Genomic DNA, 27,677 nt, shown 5'->3' with positions numbered 1-27,677 from the left:
GCAACCCACTCCAGTATTCTTGCTTGGAGAATCCCATGGACAGAAGAGCCTGGTGGACTACTGACTGTGGGGTTGCAAGAGTCGGGCATGACTTAGCAACTAAACCACCACTAAACCACCAATGTACAGTGAGAAATTAAACTCCTGACACTCTATTGTCTCTTCTTCAAAGAGTCAGTTCACTTCAGTTCAGTCGCTCAGTTGTGTCCGACTCTTGCGACCCCATGAACTGCAGCACACCAGGCCTCCCTGTCCATCACCAACTCCCGGAGTTCATTCAAACTCACATCCATCAAGTCGATGATGCCATCCAGCCATCTCATCCTCTGTCGTCCCCTTTTCCTCCTGCTCCCAATCCCTCCCAGCATCAGAGTCTTTTCCAGTGAGTCAACTCTTTGCATGAGGTAGCCAAAGTACTGGAGTTTCAGCCTCAGCATCATTCCCTCCAAAGAACACCCAGGGCTGATCTCCTTTAGAATGGACTGGTTGAATCTCCTTGCAGTCCAACGGACTCTCAAGAGTCTTCTCCAACACCACAGTTCGAAAGCATCAATTCTTCGGCGCTCAGCTTTCTTGACAGTCCGACTCTAGCATCCATACATGACCACTGGAAAAATCATAGCCTTGACTAGATGGACCTTTGTTGGCAAAGTAATGTCTCTGCTTTTGAGTGTACTATCTAGGTTGGTCATAACTTTTCTTCCAAGGAGTAAGCGTCTTTTCATTCCATGGGTACAGTCACCATCTGCAGTGATTTTGGAGCCGCAAAAAATAAAGTCTGACACTGTTTCCACTGTTTCCCCATCTATTTCCCATGAAGTGATGGGACCAGATGCCATGATCTTCATTTTCTGAATGTTGAGCTTTAAGCCAACTTTTTCACTCTCCTCTTTCACTTTCATCAAGAGGCTTTTTAGCTCCTCTTCACTTTCTGCCATAAGGGTGGTGTCATCTCCACAGAATAGATAACCCTTAATAGTTTTTTTTTATACATTATTGAAGGACTTTCACATATGTTACAATGAAATGAATACGTGATCCTATTTTCTTACATTTTTATATGAAGGTAGCGTGCTCCAAACATTCTAAACCATGCCTGTTTCCCTGAAGCAGTGTGTCTTATACAAGGATGATGATAACCATGGAACAATGGATCTTAGCACTGATGCTGCTGCCTAGTGTTGGTGATATTCTTAGAATGATATGAGGGTAGTGATGACAGTGGTTAATTTTTATTAAGTGCTTAATGCGCCGATTCTCTTAAATCTTTACCTACAATTAACCTATTTGGTCATCATAACCACATCATAAAATGTGGTGCTACTATTATCACCCCTAGTTTACAGATGGAGAAACCAAGGCATAGAGAAGTGAAGGACCATGACCAGGTTGACAGAGGTAGTTAGTGTGGAGTTGGAGTTCAAAGTCCACACATGTCTTCTTAATCCCACTACTGAATTTCCTTTCTGAAAACTTCCTTATCAGTGTTAGAGAGCTTTCTCATTCTTTTTTGTCTCTGAATATTACTTTATGACCTCACCATCATTTATTTGGGTGTTCCTCTGTATTGTTTGTTTCTAATAATTTCTGTGTATAGAATGATTTTACACATTAGAAAATCTGTATCATAAATTATCTGAAGTAGAATTCATAATCAAAGGGAAACCAAAACGTTTCCTTTTTTCATTAAATTGAGCTATTGATCAATGTCCACAGATCTTAACTATATAGTTTAATGATATTTTTACCTGTAAACCCACATGTTTAGCTGCCATCAAGGTAAAAGGCTTTTATTTGAGCACTCAGAAGCTCTGATATGTTTCTTTCTAGTAAATTTTCACTGTCATTTGAAGAAATAGCCTTCTGATGTGTATCACTAGATAAGTTTCATCTGCTCTTTAATTCTATATAATTGGAATTGTACAGCTTGCACTCTTTGCGTCTGGTTTCTTTCCCATCATTATGTCTGTGATATTCATCTTTGTTTTCACATGTGGTAGCAGGTTATTTTTTTCTTTTCCTTCATAGTAGGCCATTCTGTGGGCTTCCCAGGTGATGCTAGTGGTAAAAGAACCTGACCGCCAATGCAGGAGATGTAAGAGACATGGGTTCAGTGCCTGGGTCAGGAAGATCTCCTGGAGGAAGGCATAGCAACCCACTCCAGTATTACTGCCTGGAAAATCTCATGGACAGAGGAGCCTGGTGGGCTATAGTCCATGGAGTCACAAAGAGTCGGACACGACTGAAGTGACTTAGCATACACACAGGCTATAGTATGAAGATATCAGAATCTGTGCATTGATGGATTTTTGAGTTGTTGTGAGGTTCTAGATATCAAGAAAAAGTTGTTGTAAATATTTGTGGATGGTGACTGCAGCCATGAAATTAAAAGATACTTGCTTTTTGGAAGGAAAGCTATGACAAGTCTGGACAGTGAATTAAAAAGCAGAGACATCTCTTTGCTGACAAAGGTCTGTCTAGTCAAAGCTATGGTTTTTCCAGTAGTCATGTATGGATGTGACAGTTGGATCATAAAAAAGTCTGAGTCCTAAAAAATTGATAATATTTTTGAACTGTGGTGCTGGAGAGGTCTCTTGAGAGTCCCTTGGATATCAAGAAGATCAAACCAGTGAATCCTAAAGGAAATCAACACTGAATATTCATTGGAAGGACTGAAGCTGAAGCTGTAATACTTTGGCCACCTGATGTGAAGAGGCAACTCATTGGAAAAGACCCTGATGCTGGGAAAGATTGAAGGCAGGAGGAGAAGGAGGTGACAGAGGATGAGATGGTTGGATGGCGTCATTGACTCAATGGTTATGAGTTTGAGCAAACTCTGGGAGATAGTGAAGGACAGGGAAGCCTGGCATGCTGCAGTCCATGGGGTTGCAAAGAGCCAGACACGACTGAGTAACTGAACAACAACAACAAAATAATTTAGGAACATGTTTTTTGATGGATGTGTGCATCCAGGATTGGAATTGCTAAGTTGTAGGCGTCTGTATGCTGTGAGAAGTAATGCCGTGCAATTGATCAAACTGATTTTATTGGTTTACAGTCTCACCAGTAATGAGTGTTAATTGCTCTGTATCCTTCCCAGTGCTTGGTATTTTCAATCTTTAGTTTTGGTCTTCTGGTGGCTGTGCTGTGATAGATCATTGTGGTTTTAATTTTTTAAGTTTTTTCAGTTTTTAAAATTTTTTTAAATTTAAATAAGATAAAAATTAAAAAAAATTTTTGTTTTTCTTTGGTATCTGATAATACTGAGTACCTCTTCATTTTCATATTACAGTTTGGGTAGCCCTTTTGTGAAGTTATTGCTCAAATCTTACGTATTTTTAATTTGTCTGTTGTTATCTTACTGGCTTATAGGAATTCTTCATGAACTCTGAATAGGAGCTCTTTGTTAGATTTATGTGTTGCAAAAATCTTCTCCCAGTTCATGACTTGTTTTAATCAGTTCAGGCTGCTACAACAGAATATCAAAGACTAGGTCATTTACAAACAGAAGAAAAAAAAATTTTTTTTTTCCATAGTTTTTGTAGGAGACAGGAAGAATTAAAAAAAAGCAGGCCCTGGCAAGGGCTGCAGAAGAAATTTATAATTATTGATAAACTGGATGCTATAAGGCATGTGACTCTTGGAACAAGTCCAGAGAGAACAGTTCATAATCTTGAAAACAAGATATGATCCTGATGTCAGAAAACTGACCCCAGACTGCCTCTCAGCTGGCGTCTCAGAGTCACATGTTTTACGTATCTGGTGAAAAATCTATAGATAAAAATATTAGTCTTAGTTACTGATTTGTTATTGATTACTGTTTCCTAATTACTCAATGGTTAATAATCATTTTGTTCTTTGGCCCTGAAGGCCTCATGAGTTATAGTTTAACTCCCCGCTTATTCTTTCATTCACAGCTGAAAGTATAATAAAGCTGACTTAGATTCAGTTTCAGCCCCTTCACCTTGGAGCAGTATTGGTCCCCTGATCTTTGTTTTTCTCTAAATTCTTGTGTCTTGTTTCTCATTCTCTCGCCGTATCGTGCTTTCAAAACCCCTGCTTGTCGAGCTGGTCTCAACAGTTTTGGAGGCTTAAGTCCATGATCAAGAAGCTAGCAGATTCTTTGTCTAGTGAAGCCCTGCTTCCTGCTTCATAAATGCTGTCCTTTCTCTGTATACTCTTGTAGTGGAAGGGGCAGGGGAACTCTCAGGTATCTCTTTTATAAAAGGACACTAACAGGATACAGGATGCTTGGGGCTGGTGCACGGGGATGATCCAGAGAGATGATATGGGGTGAGAGGTGGGAGGGGGGTTCAGGATTGGGAACTCGCATACACCTGTGGGCGGATTCATGTCAATGTATGGCAAAACCAATACAGTATTGTGAAGTAAAATAAAGTAAAAATAAAAATTAAAAAAATATATAAAAGGACACTAATTCTGTTTATAAGGGCTCCACCCTCATGACCTAATCACCTCTCAGAGGCACCACCTCAAGATAATATCACATTGGAGGTTAGGTTTCAACATGTGAATTTTAGCTGGGTGACATAAACATTTAGTCTGTGGGCATGCCTTTTTTCTTTTTTTTCTTAATGTTGTCTTTTTATAAGCAGAGTTTCTAATTTCTCTAAATTTTTTTAGTAGTTAGTGGTTTTTATGTCCTATTTAAGAAGTCTTTGCTTACCGCCAAATTATGAAGTTATTGTCCTTTATTTGCCTTCAGTTCAGTTCAGTTGCTCAGTCGTGTCCGACTCTTTGTGACCCCATGAATCGCAGCACGCCAGGCCTCCCTGTCCATCACCAACTCCCAGAGTTGACTCAAACTTATATCCATCGAATCAGTGATGCCATCCAGCCATCTCATCCTCTCCCGTCCCCCTTTCCTCCTGCCCCCAATCCCTCCCAGCATCAGAGTCTTTTCCAATGAGTCAACTCTTTGCATGAGGTGGCCAAAGTACTGGAGTTTCAGCTTTAGCATCATTCCCTCCAAGGAACACCCAGAGCTGATCTCCTTTAGAACGGACTGGTTGGATCTCCTTGCAGTCCAAGGGACTCTCAAGAGTCTTCTCCAACACCACAGTTCGAAAGCATCAATTCTTCGGCACTCAGCTTTCTTCATAGTCCACTCTCACATCCGTACATTACCACAGAAAAAACCATAGCCTTAACTAGACAGACCTTTGTTGGCAAAGTAATATCTCTGCTTTTGAATATGCTGTCTAGGTTGGTCATAACTTTCCTTCCAAGGAGTAAGTGTCTTTTAATTTCATGGCTACAGTCACCATCTGCAGTGATTTTGGAGCCCCCCAAAATAAAAGTCTTTCACTGTTTCCACTGTTTCCCCATCTATTTCCCATGAAGTTATGGGACCAGATGCCATGATCTTCGTTTTCTGAATATTGAGCTTTAACCCAACTTTTTCACTTTGCTCTTTCACTTTCATCAAGAAGCCCTTTAGTTCCCCTTCACTTCCTGCCATAAGGGTGGTATCATCTGCATATCTGAGGCTGTTGATATTTTCCCGGCAATCTTGATTCCAGCTTGTGCTTCTTCCAGCCCAGCGTTTCTCATGATGTACTCTGCATAGAAGTTAAATAAGCAGGGTGACAATATACAGCCTCTACATACTCCTTTTCCTATTTGGAACCAGTCTGTTGTTCCATGTCCAGTTCTAACTGTTGTTTCCTGACCTGCATATAGGTTTCTGAAGAGGCAGGTAGAAGCTTTAAATATGTTTTATCTTTCACATTTAGGTCTGTGATTCAACTGGAACTGACTTTTGTGTATGGTGTGTGTTAGGAGGATTAAAATCTTGAAATTATTCCTTGTTTCTTAGGGGGAAAATTAAAAGAAAGAGACATGGTCTCAACTTTTTTAAAGACATTTTTTATTTTAAATCTATTCTAAAATTTTATTTTATTGTCAAACTCTTTTTAAAATACTTATACTCTGACAAACAGAGGGAAACTGAGATGTTTTTCTTTGGTCTTCCATTGTTTAGATCTTCATGAGTTTAAAACATAATTAATTTATAATTATAATTGATGTGATGCCAATGAATTATTTAAAACTGCTAGTGATTTTATGTTTAGTAATTTTCAGGCTAAAGCTATTGTAAATGTATGAATCTCTATCAGGTTAATAAAAATTTCAAAAGCTCTTCTTCCATTTATTTGGTTTCTTAATAATAAGTACTTTTGCAGTTTTTAACACACTTTAACATGTTTTAATATTCTCTGAATTGGTGCAGTTTATTTTGGTGAACTTTACTTTCCATCTTCTGGCCTGTTTTCTTAAACTTAGTAGTAGTAGTACTAACACTTCATTTGTGTCCGACTCTGCAACCCTATGGACTGTAGCCCACCAGGCTACAGAGGAGTCCATGGGAGTCTCCAGGCAAGAAGACTGGAGTGGGTTGCCATGCCCTCCTCCAGGGGATCTTCCTGACCCAGGGATTGAACATACGTCTCTTATGTCTCCTGCTTTGGCAGGTGGGTCCTTTACCACTAGTGCTACCTGAGAAGCCCTTTCTTAAACTTTGCACCATATATAAGTGTGACTAAGATCACCATTTAGTGATAGACTGTGGTTGAATAAGCACCAGAGGCAGACTTTTCCTATTTTATGTATCACTGTATTGCAAATGTGAGTGACGCTTTTTACTTTTCTTCCATGGGTGTCTCCTAGTGGCCATTTGGACAATGTATTTGGTAGTTTTTTAGTAATGGAAGTGATTTGATTTATAAAAAGAGAATAACAGCAAGAATTATGGGTTTCTGTGAAATTAAAGAGATTGAAATCTTTTGATATGTGTCTCCCTGAACAGGTAGATTTTTTTCAGTAGAGGTATAATTGACATACAACATTTTATTAGCTTCAGGTATACAATGTCATGATTCAGTATTTGTGTATAGTACAAAATGATCAGCATAATAAGTTTAGTTAATCCATCAGTATGCAGTTACAGCTTTCTTCTCTTATGGTAAAAACTAGCTTTGCTCTTTGAGCAGCTTTCAGACTTCTATATTATTAACTGTAGTCCCTTGCTGAACGTTGCATCGCCAGGGCTTCATTTATTCTATATTTGGAAATCTGTACTGGTGGATTCCTTTCACCTATGTTTTTGTTACAGTATCACAAAGCCTCTATTTGTTGATGGGTATAATTGAAAATAATTTTGACTTAAGATTTCTACTGTACCTCTTTAACTTCTCTTAACTTTTTACTTAGTCTTTTTTACTTTTAACTTAGTCTTTAACTTCTCTTGACTTTTTTCCTATCCTGATCTCCTCAGTTGTCTTATATGGCCTTAAATTCTCTTATATTTTGTCTTCAAGATACAAGATCAAGTTTTTATTAACTTGATTTGTCTCCTTTACACCAGGAAGGGCGTCTGCAATCCCTGGCAAATATTTGATCCACAGGCCTGTTCCAGTCAGCTCTCATTTGGTTGTTTGATGTTCTAAATGCTGGAAAGCTAGAAGTGGTTTCCAAGTTTTAAAGGTTATATTTTAAGTGGTTAATAAGTACCTGCATAATAGCCTCAATTTTGCCTTTGGCCTGCCAAGCCTGAGCTCCTAACTCTCTGGCTCTTCACACCCTGCCAGGGGTTCTCTTTCCTTTGGAAAGGTCTATTTGTTGTGGCAACAAAAATGCCCCTGTGCCACAGTCAGTAGTACTTGCTCCTTCCTCCAGGACTGCTTTGGAGTTTTAACAGTCTGGAGCTTCTGTGTCCACATCCAGCTTCCTGCTCATGCTATGTCACATTCATTAGCTTTTGAAAAAACTGAATTCTTGTAACCATAAATATTGTAAAAAATGTAAGTCAAAGAGGAGAGTGAAAAAGTTGGCTTAAAGCTCAACGTTCAGAAAACGAAGATCATGGCATCTGGTCCCATCACTTCATGGGAAATAGATGGGGAAACAGTGGAAACAGTGAAAGACTTTATTTTTTTGGGCTCCAAAATCACTGCAGATGGTGACTGCAGCCATGAAATTAAAAGATGCTGACTCCTTGGAAGGAAAGTTATGACCAACCTAGACAGCATATTGAAAAGCAGAGACATTACTTTACCAACAAAGGTCCATCTAGTCAAGGCTATGGTTTTTCCAGTGGTCATGTATGGATGTGAGAGCTGGACTGTGAAGAAAGCTGAGCGCCGAAGAATTGATGCTTTTGAACTGTGGTGTTGGAGAAGACTCTTGAGAGTCCCTTGGACTGCAAGGAGATCCAACCAGTCCATTCTAAAGGAGATCAGCCCTGGGTGTTCCTTGGAGGGAATGATGCTAAAGCTGAAAATCCAGTACTTTGGCCACCTCATGCAAAGAGTTGACTCATTGGGAAAGACTCTGATGCTGGGAGGGATTGGGGGCAGGAGGAGAAGGGGACGGGAGAGGATGAGATGGCTGGATGGCATCACTGATTCGATGGATATGAGTTTGAGTGAACTCTGGGAGTTGGTGATGGACAGGGAGGCCTGGTGTGCAGCAATTCATGGGGTCAAGGAGAGTTGGACATGACTGAGGAACTGAACTGAACTGGCAGTTTGTCTGATGTTTTGTTGGATAATATTCAGCCACCTGTGTTTTGTTATTCCCTGCAAAGGCCTGTGGAAGGCAGGCATACACAGGTTCTGCCCCTTCCCCAGACCCTGCCAGATGAGATGACTGTGATGTCTCCGTTTTACTGTGGGGTAACTGCCCCAGATCATTCGGCTAGTGGTGGCAAAGTATTCTTTGAACATTTCCTGAAGGATTGGAAAACAGGCAGTGCACAGAAAGAGTGAAGAGACCACATCCTAGACACTGAAAGTTTGTCCTCAGTTATTTATTCTCCATGGGAATAGAAGCTTTTCATAGAAATGAGGGAGAATATGTCCACTCCAGCTAGCATCTAAATGGCTCTCATTGCCCTGATCTTTGAATTTCTCTTCTAACATTCTGGATTTTTAGCAGAATGCAAGTATTGATATGTTGAAGCTGTATACAATAGACCATGAGCATATTACAAGGACATGTTGTTCAGAATGGTGGCTGTAGGTTTCTGTCTTGTATTTTCCCTTTCAGGTCTTAGTTTATAGACTGTCAGCCCCCAAGAGATCCTGTGTTTCCCTGAATACCCGGTACTTGGCATAGTGCCTGGCCATGGTGGTCACACAGCTGGCATTTATCAAATACGTAGATGAAAAGCCCGCTTGTGACTCCTGACTGTGGGCTGGAGTGGAATTTCCCCTGTTGTACCTCCAGTTTCTCATTAACTCTGACTTTTGTCAGGCTTTGTGGCCTCCGTTAGTCATTTGTTAATGTGAGGGACTTGTGAAGGTGTTCGGATAGATCTTTCTGGATGTGTTGTTATACACAGTTGACCACTGATTCTTCCCAGGAAAATGTGCTGCTTCCTTCCTTCCTCCTCTTCTGTTGAGCCATCTTCAGTGTCTCGTGTGTCTTGTCACCCATTCCTTCCTGTCTTCATCATCTTGGTTTTTCTAGTTTGAAGAATTAATCTTAATAACTTCCTGACTAGAGGTGCATCCCACTGTGAACTCCTTCCCACGTCTAGCTGTCATTTTGTAGCTTTCAGAATCGGTTTAGAAAAGAGAATTTGGTGACAGGAGCTGGTGAATCTGCGGCTTTGTCTCCTGACAAGCTGGTTGTCTGGCTTGGTGTCCGGGAGAGACATCTTCCAAGCCTGCCCCAGTCCTTTGTCAGGAATGAAGGCTTCAGGTAAATGATGTTTTCATTTTAGGAAGTCACTGTCTGCTTTGTTTTAGGGAGCAGAGCCTTGGCAGCCACAAACTGTTTCAGATCGGATCTTCCCAGCCCTTAACCTCTTTGTGCCTCAGTTTTTCAAGCTATAAAATGGGAGTAACAATATACCTAGTTTATAGGTTATTCTGTGTAGGGTGCTGGCACAGTGCCTGGTTTATGATAAATGCTCTGTGAGTGATCTGCTATTATTTATTATTACTGATATTTGATCTCTAAGCTCTCAGTCACATGGCTGCCCTTATGTTGATCAAACATTGTTGTGATCTCATTGTGTGTCTGAGGACCCTGTGACTTCTCAGCTCTTCAAGAGCAGGAAGCATGGGTTAGCATTACATCCCTGTCCTTCGCACAGTGTCTGGTCCATTCATATTTGTTGAACTTGACTGTGGGAGGTTAGGCTTTATTGACTTGAAGATACTGCTGTCTTGTACCTTATTAGCTGGTGAATGTGCAGAGTGACACGCTGGGTGAAAGTGAAGTGTTAGTCGCTCAGTCACTTCTGACTCTTTGCAACCCCGTGGACTGTAGCTCATCAGGCTTCTCTGTTCATGGGATTCTCCAGGCAAGAATACTGAAGTGGGTTGCCATGCCCTTCTCTATGGGATCTTCCTGACCGAGGAATCGAACCTGGGTCTCCTGCATTCTTTACCATCTGAACCATCACGGAAGCCGAGGGCATTAAAAAGGCTGAAGTCTGTGGTTGACCTTCTAAATCACTGCTTTCCCTCTCCACTACCCTTAAAGGAGAGTCAGTGTTCACATTTATAAAGCAGATGGTCTATGGTACGAAGAGTGTATGTGTGCATGTATGTGTCTATATATACTACATGAGTAGTTAAACACCGTGCAAGCTAGGAGGGCATAGTAATGGGTGAGGGAAATAACATGAAGCAGCCCTTGGATACAATGAAGAGATCCAAGGGCCAGAGTTCTCTTTATCGGTATGTTTTAGCCCCTGAGAAAATCCCAACAGCTCTGTCCAGAGGAGCATTCCTAGAATAATGCTTTCATTCTCCCTTCAGGATCTGACGGGATCCGAACTCTTTACCCAGGCAGCCCATCTCCTGCACCCTGTGGTCTACACGACTGCTGTTGTTCTCCTCTTGTGCCTCTTAGCGGTCATCGCCAGTTACATATACCATCACAGGTAAGAGATGAAACTGAGACTGCAGAGACCTGTGGACATGGTTTCACGTTTAATTAGGATAAAATTTTATCCTAATTTTATACTTAATTTAATACCATGCTGTCCTTCCAAAGTAAGGGCGGTTACTTCAGAGTACCTCCAGGCCTTCTTCATGCAAGTCGAGACATAAATAATAGGTGCACGTGGTAATAAACTCATCTTCTAGAACATCCAGTCATCCTGCTGGGTTTGTACCTGGCAAAGAACATGGGAAGTGTGTGTTGGGGAGTGGGGCATGAGGGTGAGGTAATGTGGAGCCTGGTTACCTGCAGAAGTATCTTCCAGAACCAGACTGTGGTATTATTTCTATTTTCATAAATTTTTGCCTGTTGTGATAGTCTCTTTTACAAATGGCATTTAAGAAAGCTTGTGGCATTTAAGTGTGGGATATGGTTTTTGTTAATTAGAGGCAAAGGTACAGAAATTTTTATTTTATGGTAAGATATAATGAACTGAAGAGATTTGCTAAGCAGTAATACACTTTCAAGAGGTTTTGCTAGAATGTATTTTCATCTTTAAGCTGGACATATATGACATTTCTTGACATTTAGTTAAGAAACAAGGAGATTTTGATTTGAAAAAGAAAGACTTGAGCATTTCATTATGAAAGGCCACGAGGAAATGCATTGGTTGTTTAGACCGTGTTATCCTAGTAGGTCAGGAAAAATAGAGATTGGCACCTTGCAGAAATTTCTGGGAAGCAAACAAGTAATCCATCTGTCACAAGACATCATAACTAACAAAAGCGGACATATTTCTTATTATTTAGAATTTGTATAGCCTTTAGTGGATGTAATAGTTCCATTTGACTTGTCTTTTTTAGTGTATAAAGTTAAATGTTAAGAAATTGTATTGTGTTGAGGGATTTCTCAAAACCTGTGTGTGTGTGATAGCATGTTTTAATAAAATGTTTACACATTTATATTTGGCCTTGTACGAATTAGGTATGTTAACTTGGAGATGTCCAGCTTCAAGTATATTAACCCCAGTATTAATTTTTTCCCTTTTGTTTTAACAGTTTAATTAGAATCAGTCTCAAAGGCTGGCACATGCTTGTGAATTTGTGCTTTCATATTTTTCTGACCTGTGTGGTCTTTGTGGGAGGAATAAGTCAAACTAGAAATGCCAGCGTCTGCCAAGCAGTAAGTCAAAGTGAAAAACTAAAATTAAAAAAAATATACTGGTATTAAAAAGTAATTTCATATGTTTCATTAACTGTAAAAGGAAAACTGTTTCTTTAAAGCTTTTTTTCTTTAGCTAATTAACGTTAACCTGAATGTTACTTAAATAATTCAGCAGTATACTTCAAGTTCTGAATTATAATTTTACAACTGGATATATGACTTACGGAGCTTGTCTTTTTATCTTTGGGAATTTTGTGCTACTTGTTGTGTCTGTTATAATGACAAACATTGAATTTAAAAAATTTATAAAATTCTGATATACCTGAAGGAAGTAACATTTTCTGACAGGATTTTAAAAATTGTTTTATCTGTTTATGGAAATGGGAATTATAAAGATTTTAACCATAAGATATAAAAACAAACTTCCTAGGTATGGTAAATATGAAGAATTTAAAAATCTTAAACTCTTATTAATTTCAAGTAAATGATTACATATATAACATTAGTAAACAGTATTCTAATAGTATAAGTATAAAAAAACAAAACTTCTTAATATACGAGTAGGAAATACATAAAATTGTATTTATTTTCATATTATTTTCTATGTGCGTCATAGCAAACAGTGTCACATAGAAATTCACAGTTCAGACTATGTGGATTTGGATGTCAGTTGTGCTTTTTCCAGTGTTTTTATGGGCAATTTGTTCAACTTTTTAAAATTGCATATAATGAGATCTTCCCTCTTAACCAATTTCTAAGTGTGTTGTATGGTGATTAACTCCAAGGACATACAGCAGATCTTTAGAACTTTTTCATCTTGCGTGGCTGAAACTAGACCTACGAAACGGACACCTCCTGTATCCCTTCCCCTCACCTCCTGGCCCCACCATTCTACCTTCTGTCTCTGTGAGCCTGACTTCATAAATAACGTATATAAGTGGAACCATGCAGTACTTTTCCTTCCATGATTAACTTATTCCATTTAACATGACATTCTCAAGGTTCATTCATGTTGTAGTATGTGACAGGATTTCTTGCTTTCTAAGACTGAATATGTATGTCATTGTATGCATACACCACGTTTTCTTTATCCATTCATCTATCAATAGACATTTAGATTGTTTGCAACTCTGGAATGTTGTAACACTGCAGTGAGCATAGGACTGCAATTATCTTTGATCCTGACGTCAATATTTAACATTTCTGTGTCTCGATTTTCTCACCTGTACGTTAGGAATAATAATTGAGTTGTTGTCAAATGATGTGACTGTTTACATTAGAAAAGCTAAAGTAATTTTCAGATAAATTATTAGAAAAATAGGAAAACTTAGTTTCCTATGTATATAGTTTTTTTTTTTTTAATGTAGTTTAATATACAGAAGTGTACTGCTAGGATGCAGAAATGTAACCAAGAGAAAACATAATTAATGAAAAGGTAACATTTATGAAGTATCAAAAAAATATCCAGTACTTAGAAATAATAAAAAATATTCAAGATTTGCAGGTAAAATTTTAGTGTATATTAAAGAAGACCTAAATAAATGGAGAAATACACTAGGTCCAAGGATAGGAAAAGTTAAAATCAGAGAGGTAGCAGTTCCTCCTAAATAATCTGTAGATAAGAGAATTTTTCATGAAACTCAATAAGATGGTCTTTATATGAAAGTAAAGATGGATCAGTGATTGATAGGATACTCCTGAAAAATAGTAGAGTAGGAAGTCTTCTAATCACCCAAACTGTTGAGGCTGTTGAAATTAGAACTGTGCATCAGAGTAGGGATAGATAAATTGACCTAACCAACACAGTAGAATAGCAGCCTTGGAAGCAGACCCACGCAGAGCTTTGGTATGAGACAGATGTCACGTGTCTGATCAGCTAGGTAAAGACAGACCATTGTCCAGTTAAGGGAGCTGGGGAAAATCTATGTGGAGAAAAAGATTAAAGTGGGTCTGTACTTCATGCCATGTTAAAAAAGTCAGCTTTGGGTAGATTAAATATTACAAGTCTAAACGAAAGTGTTAATATTTATATTAGAAAATATCATAATCCTTGGGATAAGGAGGGATTTCTTAAATATGACTAGAAAAGAAAGGATGTACTTTTGACTAAATTAAAAATAATATCTTTTTCTTTAAAAAATGAAGATTCCTAAGGAAAGTGAGAAGACAAGTTCCACATTAGAAGACACTATTCTCAGTACATATGGGCTTCCCTGGTGGCTCAGATGGTAAAGACTCTGCCTGCAGTGCGGGAGACCTGGGTTTAATTGCTGGGTTGGGAAGATCCCCTGGAGAAGGGAAAGGCTACCCACTCCAGTATTCTGGCCTGGAGAATTCCATGGACTATACAGACCATGGGGTCACAAAGAGTCAGACACGGCTGAGCGACTCAGCATATCACAGCACGAATTCTCAATACATAACCACTGACAGAGCATTAGAATTAAAAAATATATACTTTAAAAACTAATCAGTGAGAATGGCACCAACAGCCCAGTTGGAGAAGTGGTGAGAGTGACAGGCATTTCATAACAGAAGAGACACAGGGCCAGGGTACACGGCATTGGTGGTGACGGAGATGCAAATTCAGATCGCTACCATATTATGCCTTTTCTGTCAGCAAAAATTAAGGCTGGCAGTGCCAAGTATTGAAGAACACGTGCATCCACGCATTTTATACATACTGGGTAGGAATGTAAGCAGATGACTCTGGGAGGCTTTACCTTATACAGGTAAACATTCCCACAGTCCCACTACAGGGCTTAGAGTGAGTGTCTGTGAATATTCATAGCGGCACTCTGCACAGTAGCAGAAGCCTGGAAGCAGCCCAAGTGCCTATCACTGAGAGAGTGAATGAATAAATGGTGATATTATGCAAGAGTCAAAATTAATGAATTACAGCAAGGCCTAGCAGCGTGAGTCAGTCTCAGGAATGTAGGTGAAAAAATTAAGTCCCATAAATTACATTCATCCTGATATTTTTCTTTATAAAGATAAACATAACTAAAATGAAACAGCGTACTTTTAATGAAAATACGTAGGTACAGTAAAACCGTATAAGAAAGAAAGCAAAGGGATGATAAACATAGGATAAACGGTGATGATTACCTTGGGTGAAGGGGTTCTTAGGTGCTGATACAGGCTTTTGTCAAGATCTTGCCTTTTGTCTTATTGATAGGTTCGTGGACACATTAATAACAACTATTTAAGAAACTAAATTAAGGCAGGCCACGCTTGTGTGCTTGGCTCAGTCATTAGAATGTGTCATTAACCTAAGGTTGATGATAAATCCAATATTTTCTTCATGTAAAACAGTTTCAAATATGTATGTGTGTGTATATATAAGAATTGTTGAGAGAATTAAATGACTCCAGAGTACCAGGTATACAGTAAGTGCTCAGTAATGTAAGCTAATATTACGATGGTTATTGGTATAATTATCTCTTAGCTGTGCAGAATATTCCCCTGTATTAGGGCCATTACTATACATCTGAAATCAAACTTGTTTGAAGCCTACAAGAAGTTAGGTAATTGATCCCAAATCAACTTAATACGTGTGCAAAAGATAGTGCTTCTCTTTTCTGTGTTTTCTCCCTTCTTCACCTGGGTGACTCCCACTTTGTAGGTCTCAGTTTACTGTTTTAGAGATGTACTCCCTCCACCTCTTCCCTTCATTATCCTCTGCTGCTGATTAACATTCCATAGTGCCTGCAAAACTTTGTAATTGACTGGCGTAATTGACTGGCATTTACCTATTTGTTGTCCCTGGACTCGAAGCTCTATAGGGACGGAGATTATACCAATTCGATTCACCAGTGTTCATCCAGGAATCAGTATAAGACCTGACGCATAGTAGGTGCTCAGCAGATACTAGGTAAATGTACAGGAAAGGCCTCTGTTTTGCAAATAGTAGAACTCATTCAACCCTGGAGTTATTTTGAACATAGACTGTTAGAGTACTCAACACACAATGGTGGTAATAGTCTCAATTCTGTCTAAAAATACTCATTGATTTCTGGAAGTAGACACATAAATTTATTTCACCAAGGAAATGAACAGAAAGAGGCCATAGTAGAAATGACTGCCTTTCATCATGCTGAATGGTATTTTATACCATTTCTAGAATGAAAAGGATAGGAAAATGCACTGAGTTTTCAGGGCCTCCAGAATGTCTGTTAGGTAAAGAATCACCTGAAAAAGTGTCGGGCAGGCAGGCTTCTTGATGTTTTCATATGTTGTTTTCTTCTGTTTTTTTTTTTTTACAGTGTTCTTCCTCTGTGAAAGACATAGCATCATTCTTATTATTTCTGACTCAGACATGACTTGCTTCACTTTATCTTTCTAATACTCAGTTAGTAGCCAGCTGTGTCTGCCAGAACGGCCTGTGTGACTCGTCTCTTAACCTCAGTTCCTTTCAGTTGCTCCGTCATGTCCGACTCTTTGCGACCCATGGACTGCAGCATTCCCGGCTTCCCTGTCTGTCATCAACTCCCAGAGCTTGCTCAGACTCATGTTCGTCATGAACAGACCGAGTGGTGGTGGTTTGTTCATTCAGTTGTGTCTGGCTCTTTGTGACCCCCATGGACTGAACCTGCCAATCTCCTCTGCCCATGGGACTTCCCAGGCAAGAAATGCTGGAATGGGTTGCCATTTCCTTCTCCAGGGGATCTTCCCAACCCAGAGATCAAACCTGGGTCTCCTGCATTTCAGGCAGATTCTTTACCTACTTAGACACCTGGAAAGCCCCTTAACCTAGTAGGGGCTTCACGTTTCTTCTGCAAAATAATGGGGTGGGCTCGTCTTCCATCTCTAAAACTGAACCCTGAAGCGTACATTTTCTACACGCATTTCTTACGTGCACGTGATCAGTGTTGTCTTTGGCCTATCTCCCTTTTAGAGCTCATGTATTTTATGAATGGTGTGAACAGGTTCTAATGCAGTTTCTTCCCTGAAGTAATGGCTGAAGTTATTAAAGGCCCCACCAGCCAGGGACTTCCCACTCTGGTTCTTATGTCATCCTTTCTGGGTGGTGCCATGGGTGCATGCTCTAGCCTTGAACTTTCTTTTGCAAAAGGAGCCAAAGGGAAACTGAGAAGTTGAGTGATAGAGTAGGAGAGGCTGTTGACTCAGCAGGGTTTGGAGGAGATCTGGGTTCTGGGTCAGGATGTGCTGCCAGATAACGGTGTGATCGTTAGTTTTTGGTCCTTGGTTTCCTAGCTATGCAGTGAAAGGATTTGGCTGCAGATATTTAGGACACCGTGTTGCTTGCTCTACCAGTCCATGATTTCATCTGTTAACTATTGTGCCAGCTGACCTTCTCAGGTGTCTTCTGGTCTCTGTTATCCAGAGGACTGCTGCAGGGGCACATAGGATACCCAGGGAAAGATTCAATCCATGGATGTTAAGAGCTTTCTACTTGCCAGCTACTGCAAGTATGTTATCTTAACTTTCACATTAACCCTAGGAAGTAATTCTTACTCATATTTTATTAGTACAGAAATTGAGTCTTAGAGAACAGAAATAACTTGCCCCAAGTCTAGGGCCTTTGGGTGTCAGAGCCCTGATTCAAATGGGTCTCTTTGAGTATTCCTTGCCAATCCCCACCCTTAACACTGCCTTCTTATTATTGAGGACAAGGATGATGTAATAGAAGAGTCGCAGGCTTTGAGTTTGAGTTGCTGCCCCACCACTGACCATGTGACCTCTGGAGGATAATTTAACTTCTTTCAGCCTCTATCTCCTTGTCTGTAGCACTAAACAAATTATGACACTAAGGATAAAATAGAAGCACATAAAAAATTGTCTAATACATTTTGGCGTACATAGCAGGCATTCAGTAGTGGATGCTCTTAATTTTTATATATATTCATATCAGACTGAATATTAAAGATGATTTTTTTTGCACACTTGCTGTGTATGCTGCACTATTGTAGGTATTGTTGGTGGTTAAAAACCAAGCTGTTAAAATGTCTGGTCTCTGGTATGTGAATGTTTATGGTTAGGTAACATATAAAGTCCAACACTTCAAGAAAATTTTTTGTATCCATTTTGCAGCTTTGAAAATTGATGTCTTGAGGTAAGGTGACTTTCTTAAGTTCTAATCTGTTGCATTTAATGAACCATTTACATGCCCTATAAATTAGATTATTTCCAAACTGTTTACAAATTTCCCACATGTATCTGATTTATTCGGCAGAAATTGTGACAGTGAGGTTATATTTCAAGTATAGCCCTAGTGTCTGATGGAGAATAAAATAGGAGGCACATATGTGTGCTCAATTGTGTCCAACTCTTTGTGACCCCAAGGACTGTAGCCTACCAGGCTCCCCTGTCCATTGGATTTTTCAGACAAGAATGCTGGAGTGGCTTGCCATTCCCTTCTCTAGGAGATCTTCCCAACCTAGGGATCAAACATGCGTCCCTTGCGTCTCCTGCATTGGCAGGTGAATTCTTTACTGCTGAGCCACCTGGGAATCCCAAAATAGGAAGCAACTCTTTCCAAAAGATAGGAGCACATTGCTGCTGGACTAGATCTCAGTGCCTCCTTTATTCTTTCGTATGGAACATTTGCTGATTTGCTTATGTGACTATTACCAGGTGCCTTTAGACCCCTAAAATTCCACTGTGGTAATAATTGTTTAACTGGAAGGCTTTAGGATCTTTTAAGTATGAACACTTCTCTGCAAATTTTGAAATGCCATAGGAAACACTTCAAAATCTAAAGATTGAGTTTTACCTCTTAGATCTAAACCAAGAAAATTCTCCATCTTGCACCTTCTGTGTTGAAAATATTTTTAACTTGTGTTTTGAAGCTTATTTACAGCCTTGTCTCATTCTTTTGACCTCTACATCGGAGAAAACTGTAGAAACAGTAGAGGATATAATTTTAAGTCAATATCATTGATTGGTTTTGAATGTTTTGGTTTTTATGCACCAAATCCAATTATACTATTTTTATTTACAACATCTGATGTGACTCCAGATAGCTCAGAGGGTTATTTTATGCTTTTTGTTCCACTTGCATCTGTAAGCTTTGCTTTTATAGTGCAGTGAGTAAAACTAGTATGAACCATGGAGCAAGTTTTCTGCTTTAGAAGAAGATACTGTGAGGACTTCCCTGGTCGTCCAGTGGTTAAGACTCCATGTTTTCATTGCAGGGGACGTAGGTTCGATCACTGATTGGGGAACTAAGATCCCCTGTGTTGCACAACACTACCAAAATATAAATAAATAAAAATTAAATTAAATTTTTTAAAGATGAAGATAACTCTGACCATCTGGTTCGGCCAGGCTGCATCACCCTCCTAGCCCTTTCAGCCATTGAGAGGCTAGTGACTTCCCTGGACAAGTGACCACCCTAATTTTTGCCTTGCAAAATAATCTGTGTACTTCCATGTCACCAAGTCTAATGAGGTTCATGTCTCATTAACATGAGCCTTAGCAGTCTAGATGCTTCTGTTACTTACGTAGGATTGATGATGTCAGTCAGTTTGATTTTCTTGAGATTGGAGAGTCATCCTTTTTGAATTAAAAAAAGTTTTTTTCTCCCTTGGAAATTTCCATTCATGGAATTTCACCTGTAATCGTTGTATAAGAAGAAAGGATCAAAAGTTAGAATTAGATAAGAAAGTTGAATTATGTCCTTGCTGCTCCATGCATTTATTTTTCTTAAAATAGATTTTAAAACTCTCTTATCTCATATTTATTTTTATCTAGAATTTTATCTTTAACTGCTATTGCTTCAGACACAGTTCACAAGGGAAACATGCCCCCTATCATCCCCCTGGGAGGAACTCAGTGTTATCACTTACCTATATTGCAGTTCTCCATCGTCTTTCGAGTACTTATTATGTCCCAGATGTTGTGCCCTTTCAGTCCCTACAAAAACCCCTAGGGATGCTTATGGATAGTCTTTGTGCTGTTCAAATGAGGAACATTAATTTCAAGAATGTTGACGTTATTTTCTTAAAACCATACTCCTAATAATAATAAAAATATTGCTGTATTTTTAATCATGTATAATGTACCAGGCAAAGTGCTAAATGCTTTATATAGGGTGTTCTATTTAAAGCCTTATGGTACTTTGATATTATCCTCAGTTTACAAATGAGAACAGTGCTTGAGATATTCTGCGAGTTTGCTAAGGTGTCACAAGGGGTAGATTCTGGTTTTAAAACCAGGCAAAATTGTTAATTCTAGAGCTCACTCATTTCAAATAATCACTGATCTGTTATACTGCTCACTTGCCATCCATTTTGATACATAAAAGCTGTGAATTAGAACTATTCAGGTCTCTGACTCCAAAGTTTATTCTCTATGCTGTGACTTTTGCCCTCCAGTTACCCTTGACCTCCTCCTGATAGCTCAGTAGGTAAAGAATCCGCCTGCAATGCAGGAGACCCCAGTTTGATTCCTGGGTCGGGAAGATCTCCCGGAGAAGGGATAGGCTACCCATTCCAGTATTCTTGGGCATCCCTTGTGGCTCAGCTGGTAAAGAATCAACCTGCAGTGTGGGAGACCTGGGTTCAATCCCTCGGTTGGGAATATTCCCTGGAGAAGGGAAAGGCTACCGCACTCCAGTATTATGGCCTGGAGGATTCCATGGACTGTATAGTCCATGGGGTCGCAAAGAGTCGGACACGATTGAGCAACTTTCGCTCTCACTTACCCTTGACATCTGCATTCCTCTTTAAATGGACTTTAGGAACTCAACTCTGATTTATAACATAGCATCTATGGGAAACATGGCTTTGGTTTACTGTTGTCCAGGAATGAATTCCATGGTATGCTTAGTGTCATCTTAGGTATAAGTTGTAGTCCGTGGGCCTCCTATATTCAACTATAGATTCAGTCCTCTATTACATGTCTGTTAGAGTGCTTTCTTTGTTCATTAGCGGGCAAAGGAATGGATCGTTAGAATATAGCTTTGTACAGTTTTTGAGTCAGATATTCAAAATAACTTACCAGTCTTTTTGAGGAAGCTTACTGGCAATTATTATATTTTGATTGTAAAGGGGAATTTTGTTTTTTCATTTTAGTTCATGTATTCTTCTTTCTAGGTTGGAATAATTCTTCATTATTCCACTCTTGCTACAGTACTATGGGTGGGAGTGACAGCTCGGAACATCTACAAACAAGTCACTAAAAAAGCTAAAAGATGCCAGGATCCCGATGAGCTGCCACCTCCACCAAGACCAATGCTCAGGTATCCAATATCTTCATGTACTATCTTCTGTTACATGTCCACACATATTAATTTAATGAAGTATGGTCATAACAAAAAATTACTGAGTGAACTTCGGAAGGCGGAAGAATAGACTTGTAAGCAGCCTTGCAGCTGGGAGTTCTTTGTGAAGTTCCGTATCCTCTCTTGTCTTTCTGTCTTATCTAGAAAGTGGGAATGATTCTCTTTCATAGACTTGTTGTGAGGCATAAGTGACTTAATGTGTAAAGCATTTCAGACGGACGGTACTGGCCGTGGAATAGACTCTTAAAATATTAGTTGTTTTTATTTCCTTGAGGTCATTTAGTAGATTTCAGTCTTCTCAAGTATGTATCAGTGTCGTTACTCTCCAAGAAAGCAAAAACAGTTTTGGTGTTGTGCCATTCCTAATATCATAATTTAAATCAGTTGTCAATGAACTATTATTCTGGACGAGTAGAGGAGACAGGTGTGAGAAGAACTACTGTAGCTGTGTGAGAGCTGGAGTGGAAGTACATTCTCTGAAAGCGCCAAAAGGAACTGTAATTCTGAGGGGCCAGGGAGAGGGGGCGGCAATTAAGAATAGCTTGACTACCACATAAAGGGCAGAGGTGGCACTTCAGATACAGGATCATATCGCAAGCTGAACAAATTTGAGAAGTGCGGTTTGACTGTGGCTGGAACCTAGGGTTTATGGTGTAGAGTAGCATGATTCAGAGTAAAAGCTGAGTTTCAGGTTTTAGAGGGCCAGATTAAATTGTGGGCTATACATTAGAATGCCCGAAAGTAGGAGACATGTACAAATAATTCCACTGAGGTCATTAGGAGATCCCCATGATTACTGCATAGGGTCTTCTGCCCATTTCAAAATTGGGAAAGGAGTATTTCAAGGCTGTGTATTGTCACCCTGCTTATTTAACTTATATACCGAATACATCATGTGAAATGCTGGGCTGGATGAAGCACAAGCTGGAATCAAGATTACCAGGAGAAATATCAATAACCTCACATAAACAGATGGCACCACCTTTATGGCAGAAAGTGAAGAACTAAAGAGCCTCTTGATGAAGGTGAAAGAGGAGAGTGAAAAAGCTGGCTTAAAACTCAACAAAAAAACTAGGATCGTGGCATCCAGTGCTATCACTTCATGGCAAAGAGATGGTGAAACAATGGAAACAGTGACAGGCTTTATTTTCTTGGGCTCCAAAATCACTGCAGATGATGACTTCAGCCATGAAATTAAAGATGCTTGCTTCTTGGAGGAAAAGCTATGACAAACCTGGACAGCATATTAAAAAGCAGAGATTTTGCTGACAAAGGTCTGTGTAGTCAATGCTATGTTTTTTCCAATAGTCATGTACAGATGTGAGAGTTAAGACCATAAAGAAGGCTGAGTGCTGAAGAATTGATGCTTTTGAACTGTGGTGTTGGAGAAGACTTAAGAATCCCTCCAACTGCAAGATCCAACCAGTCCATCCTAAAGGAAATCACTTCTGAATATTCTTTGGAAAGAATGATGCTGAAGCTGAAGCTCCCAATACTTAGGTCACCTGATGTGAAGAACGGACTCATTAGAAACGACCCTGATGCTCAGAAAGATTGAAGGCAAGTGGAGAAGGGCGTGACAGAGGACGAGATGGTTGGATGGCGTCACCGACTGGATGGACATGAGTTTAAGTGAGCTCTGGGAAATGGTGAAGGACAGGGAAGCCTGGCATGCTGCAGTCCATGGGGTCACCAAGAGCCCGACACGATTGAGTGACTGAACAACAGATGAGGACTGCCACCGGCACAGCGGCATGGAGGTTAGAGAGGACACATGTTCAGAAACTTGAGGCAGTTTCTTTAGGACTGATGACTAGCTGCATTTGGGAGCTCTGTACGGGGATTTGAAGGTGGCTGCAGGTTGTCTGCTCCAGTTCGCTAGGGTCCTTCTGCAGAAGGCGCATCCATCAGCTGAGAAAGTCACAGAGGAAAAGTGGGTGGGGGCACCCAGGGAGGGTAAGCACAGGGGAAGTGGGCTCACCCATACTTTCTCATGGAAAGTTTACATTTGCAGAGTCTGGTGCTCAGCAGAGAGGACACACTCTGTGTCCCCTTGACAGGACAGGAGATGTGTTCACATGTGTTCATTGAAGCAGTGATAAGGAATGAGCTCTTCCAGGGAAAAGTCAGTTAACAATGATCCCTAGGCCATATCAAGTATGGGCCATACTTGAGTAGATGGGCCATAGCAGATAAAGGGAAGAACTGAAAGAGAACACTGAAAATTGAGGGGAGAGTGGTTCACTGAGCGGCAAGGAACAGAAGGAGTGCTTGGCCACAGCCAGATTCTAGGATGCGATTTGTCAGTGGTGTTAAAGGGCCTGAGAGGGATGGTGTTTGGCTAAGAGACAGGGATCCTTCCTCGTGCAGCTGTTCGTTTCTGTTGTGTTTCCTTTCTTTTAGGTGGTTAAAAACACAAAGGGTTTAGTAGAAGGCAGTCTGATCGCCAAAGCCTATGTAGTCTCCTGTGGCCGGCGGGTATGCCCTTTGCTGTAGACGGTCAGGTTCACCCTGTAGGCTGCCCTCCTTCCTCCGGGTTCTGGAGCTTAAGGAAATTCAGCATCTGGGCTACATGGATGATGGGCACAGACTTGTCTTGAGTCTGCTGGCCCCAGAGAGGGCAGTTTCAGTAGCACGGTAGGTTGGAAGCAGCGTCACCTCACAATAAAGGTGAGGCACATGTTGGTGCTGTTGTTTCCAGGTGTTTGTCACCAAAGGGAGCAAAGAAAGAAGATGGTAAGTTGAAGAAAAGTTTTAGAAGATGGAGAAAATGTGAACGTACATATAGGCTGGAAGGAAAAAGCAGTGGAGAAGTAGATTTAAAGCTTTAAAATAAGAATTAGTTGGTAGCAGGCAGTCCTGGAGTGGAGGTGGGGAAGGAGTGGCAGAGAGTACTGTGGAACTCAGACAAATTTGGGTGAACTGATGCTTCTTTGTCAGGTCAGAAGCAGCTATGAATTGGTTCAACAGGAAGAAGGGCAGGGTCACAAATGTTGGCCTTCCTCTAATCTGTGGAATAAAAGACATGGTTATAGTTTCATGGGAGTAATTAGCTGTCTTTTTCAGCAGTAATATCATATTGAAGATTTTTAGTACCCATAAGCATGACTAAGAAAAAAATACATGGGAAAATGCGTTGTGAACATTGCCTTTATCCAGCCAATTCAGCATGTGGACTGGTCTCTGGACCTGGCAAACACAGAGTTAAGACTGGCTGTACCCAGGGGTAGCTCTCCAGGCCAGAAAGTTCCCTAGGATCTTTTCAGAGAACTCAGAGAAGCTGCTCCCCTCTGCCCCAAAAGTTGTTCTTCCGAGAACCAGCCAGCACTCTGTCTCCCTCAGTTCCTCCCAGCAGGTCTGTGAGCAGTTGGTGAGGAAGAGCCCAAGTGCTGTGGGCACCTGGGTTCCAGGTACCTTCCTTACCCCCATTTCAGCTGACTGAGGATAAGCATACACAGCAGCAGGACATTAGATCTAGCAGGTCCTGCTAAGCATTAATATGCAGGTTTAGCCTGGCATTAATGAATAAACGATGTTGTTACATTTTTAGTGTGAACAGTGGCACAATGGGATCTTCAAGTCCATTTTGCAGTGGACTAACTTTCTGCTCCACTGGCTGAATCTAAAAGAAACAAGTATAAATTAAAGCCCTACCTGCAGGAACTGGGTGTTACTTCGCCTGCCCACAGGGTGGCAGAAGTTGATCAGCTTTCCTTCAACTCAAACGTGGTAGATCTTCTGCTTTTTTAAACTAAACAAATCAAGAATAAATAAAAACTTAAAAAAAAATGTTACTGTTAACAAAGGAGCCTGCAAATGTTAACCTCTCCTGATTTATTGAAATAGTGATTAATCTTTAAGGAATACCTTCTGCAGAAATGAGATCCTACAATGTGTAAACCTAAACAAATTAGATTGATGAGCTATTGTTTCCATCATTGCCCCTGCTAGGTTCTACCTGATCGGTGGTGGTATACCCATCATAGTTTGTGGCATCACTGCAGCAGCAAACATCAAGAATTACGGCAGTCGGCCCAATGCACCCTAGTGAGTATTCAGTGTTCTCTTTGTACCTGAGTTGGTTGCTTCCCCTTGAACTGTTTCCTAGGAGCTAAAGCTTAGTGCAACTTTTTAAACAGTTCCTTGACATATGGAGCATCTGAGCTGGTTCTCCATTTTCTTTCCTAGTTGCTGGATGGCATGGGAACCCTCCTTGGGAGCCTTCTATGGGCCCGCCAGCTTCATCACTTTTGTAAACTGTATGTACTTTCTCAGCATATTTATTCAATTGAAAAGACACCCTGAGCGCAAATATGAGCTGAAGGAGCCCACCGAGGAGCAGCAGCGGCTGGCAGCCAATGAAAACGGAGAAGTCAGTCATCAGGACTCCATGTCTCTGTCCCTGATCTCCACATCGGCCCTGGGAAACGAACACACTTTCCATGCTCAGCTTCTGGGGGCCAGCCTTACCTTGCTCTTGTATGTCACCCTGTGGATGTTTGGGGCCTTGGCTGTTTCTTTGTATTACCCTTTGGATTTGGTTTTTAGCTTCTTTTTTGGAGCCACGTGTTTGAGCCTCAGTGCGTTCATCGTGGTTCACCATTGTGTGAACAGGGAGGATGTCAGGCTCGCATGGATCATGACTTGCTGCCCAGGACGGAGTGCCTATTCAGTCCAGGTCAACGTGCAGCCCCCCAGCTCCAGCGGGCCGAGTGGGGAGGCTCCCAAGTGCACCAACAGCAGCGCAGAATCTTCATGCACAAACAAGAGTGCTTCGAGCTTCAAAAACTCCTCCCAGGGCTGCAAATTAACCAACTTGCAGGCTGCCGCGGCCCAGTGCCACACCAATTCCCTCCCTTTGAATGCCACGCCTCAGCTTGACAACAGTCTGACAGAACATTCAATGGACAATGATATTAAAATGCATGTGGCGCCTTTAGAAGTTCCATTTCGAACAAATATGCACCCAAGCCGCCATCATAAAAACAGAAGTAAAGGGCACCGGGCCAGCAGACTCACGGTCCTCAGAGAATATGCCTACGATGTCCCCACTAGCGTGGAAGGCAGTGTGCAGAATGGCCTGCCGAAAAGTCGGCTGGGCAGTAATGAAGGACACTCTCGGAGTCGGAGGGCGTACTTAGCCTACAGAGAGAGACAGTACAACCCCCCCCAACAAGATAGCAGCGATGCCTGTAGCACGCTTCCCAAAAGCAGCAGGAATTTTGAAAAGCCTGTTTCAACTACTAGTAAAAAAGATGCGGTAAGGAAGCCAACTGTAGTTGAACTTGAAAGTCAGCAGAAGTCTTACGGCCTGAACTTGGCCATTCAGAACGGACCAATCAAAAGCAGTGGGCAGGAGGGACCCTTGCTGGGTACGGATAGCACTGGCAATGTGAGGACTGGGTTATGGAAACACGAAACTACTGTGTAGAGTTGGTGGGCTTCCTGGGTAAGAAACCCATATAAACTGTGATAGTCACATTCCTCTAAGCTATGAACATGTAAAAGCAGACTGTTTACAGCCACCTTAGGGATTCAAAAGAATTTTGAATAAACTTTTAAGTTTTGGATTTTGTGTATTTTATATCCCCCAAGTGTTGCTTTTTTATGAATTTTGGAAAAAGCCTCTAAAACAGCGTTTTACATGTCAAAGCACCAGCAAGACATTGGGAATCTGAAATGTAATTTTCTTGAAATCTGTAATATCTACTTAACGTTTCAGGCTTGTATTTAATACAATAAATAGGTGTTTGTCATTGTGTCAGTCTTACATTTTTACATTTTACAGTCCCAGAAGCATTTAGTTCTAATTTAATGAAGTTTGTGCATTGGGATAGTTTAACCTGAATTATACATAAATCAATTATCAGATTTTTTACATGATCAGCTTCACTGATGATGGCATATAAATCAAATGGCTTCTGGAGTGACGTAATTTGTAAATACTATTTTAAGTACTGTAAGTTTTTTTTTTTTTTTTAATCTCACAATCTTTTTTGAAAATGCAAATGCCTAAAAACTTCGTAAATTACCTTATTTTCACCCTATCACTTTCGTCTTATTAATACTACTTTTTTATATTTTTGTGGCTTTTCAGTGGTTTATATATTGGTTTACTTATTTTTTTTTTTCAAACACGTTATTTTTTTGCTTTTTAAAAAAATACTTGTTTGGCTGTGCTGAGTCTCAGTTGTGGCATGTGGGATCTTTAGTTGCTATTTGGCTTCACTGGGTCTCATTTCCAGTATGCAAGATCTTCAGTTGTGGCATACAAACTCTTTAGTTGTGGTATGTGGGGATCTAGTTCCTTGGCCAAGGATTAAACCCAAACCCTCTGCACTAGGAGGAA

General features: G+C 40.4%; 1 protein-coding gene across 2 annotated transcripts in view; it reads left to right on the top strand.

The window, feature by feature from the left end:
* The window catches only part of ADGRA3 (adhesion G protein-coupled receptor A3), a 128,608-nt gene extending 101,527 nt beyond the window's left edge, over positions 1–27,081 (top strand). For both annotated transcript variants that reach the window (XM_052641894.1, XM_052641895.1), the window contains 5 exons: positions 10,794–10,918; positions 11,976–12,099; positions 21,141–21,286; positions 25,280–25,375; positions 25,517–27,081. In XM_052641894.1, the coding sequence (XP_052497854.1) occupies positions 10,794–10,918; positions 11,976–12,099; positions 21,141–21,286; positions 25,280–25,375; positions 25,517–26,759 (1,734 nt within the window). In that variant the 3' untranslated portion in view covers positions 26,760–27,081. The remainder of the gene's footprint in view (positions 1–10,793; positions 10,919–11,975; positions 12,100–21,140; positions 21,287–25,279; positions 25,376–25,516) is intronic.
* The last annotated feature ends 596 nt before the right edge of the window (positions 27,082–27,677 follow it).

Source organism: Budorcas taxicolor, chromosome 6 (genome assembly GCF_023091745.1).
Source record: "Budorcas taxicolor isolate Tak-1 chromosome 6, Takin1.1, whole genome shotgun sequence".
Taxonomy (NCBI): Eukaryota; Metazoa; Chordata; class Mammalia; order Artiodactyla; family Bovidae; genus Budorcas; species Budorcas taxicolor.
Note: the sequence above shows the minus strand (reverse complement) of the source record. Positions and strands in the feature narration are given on the sequence as shown.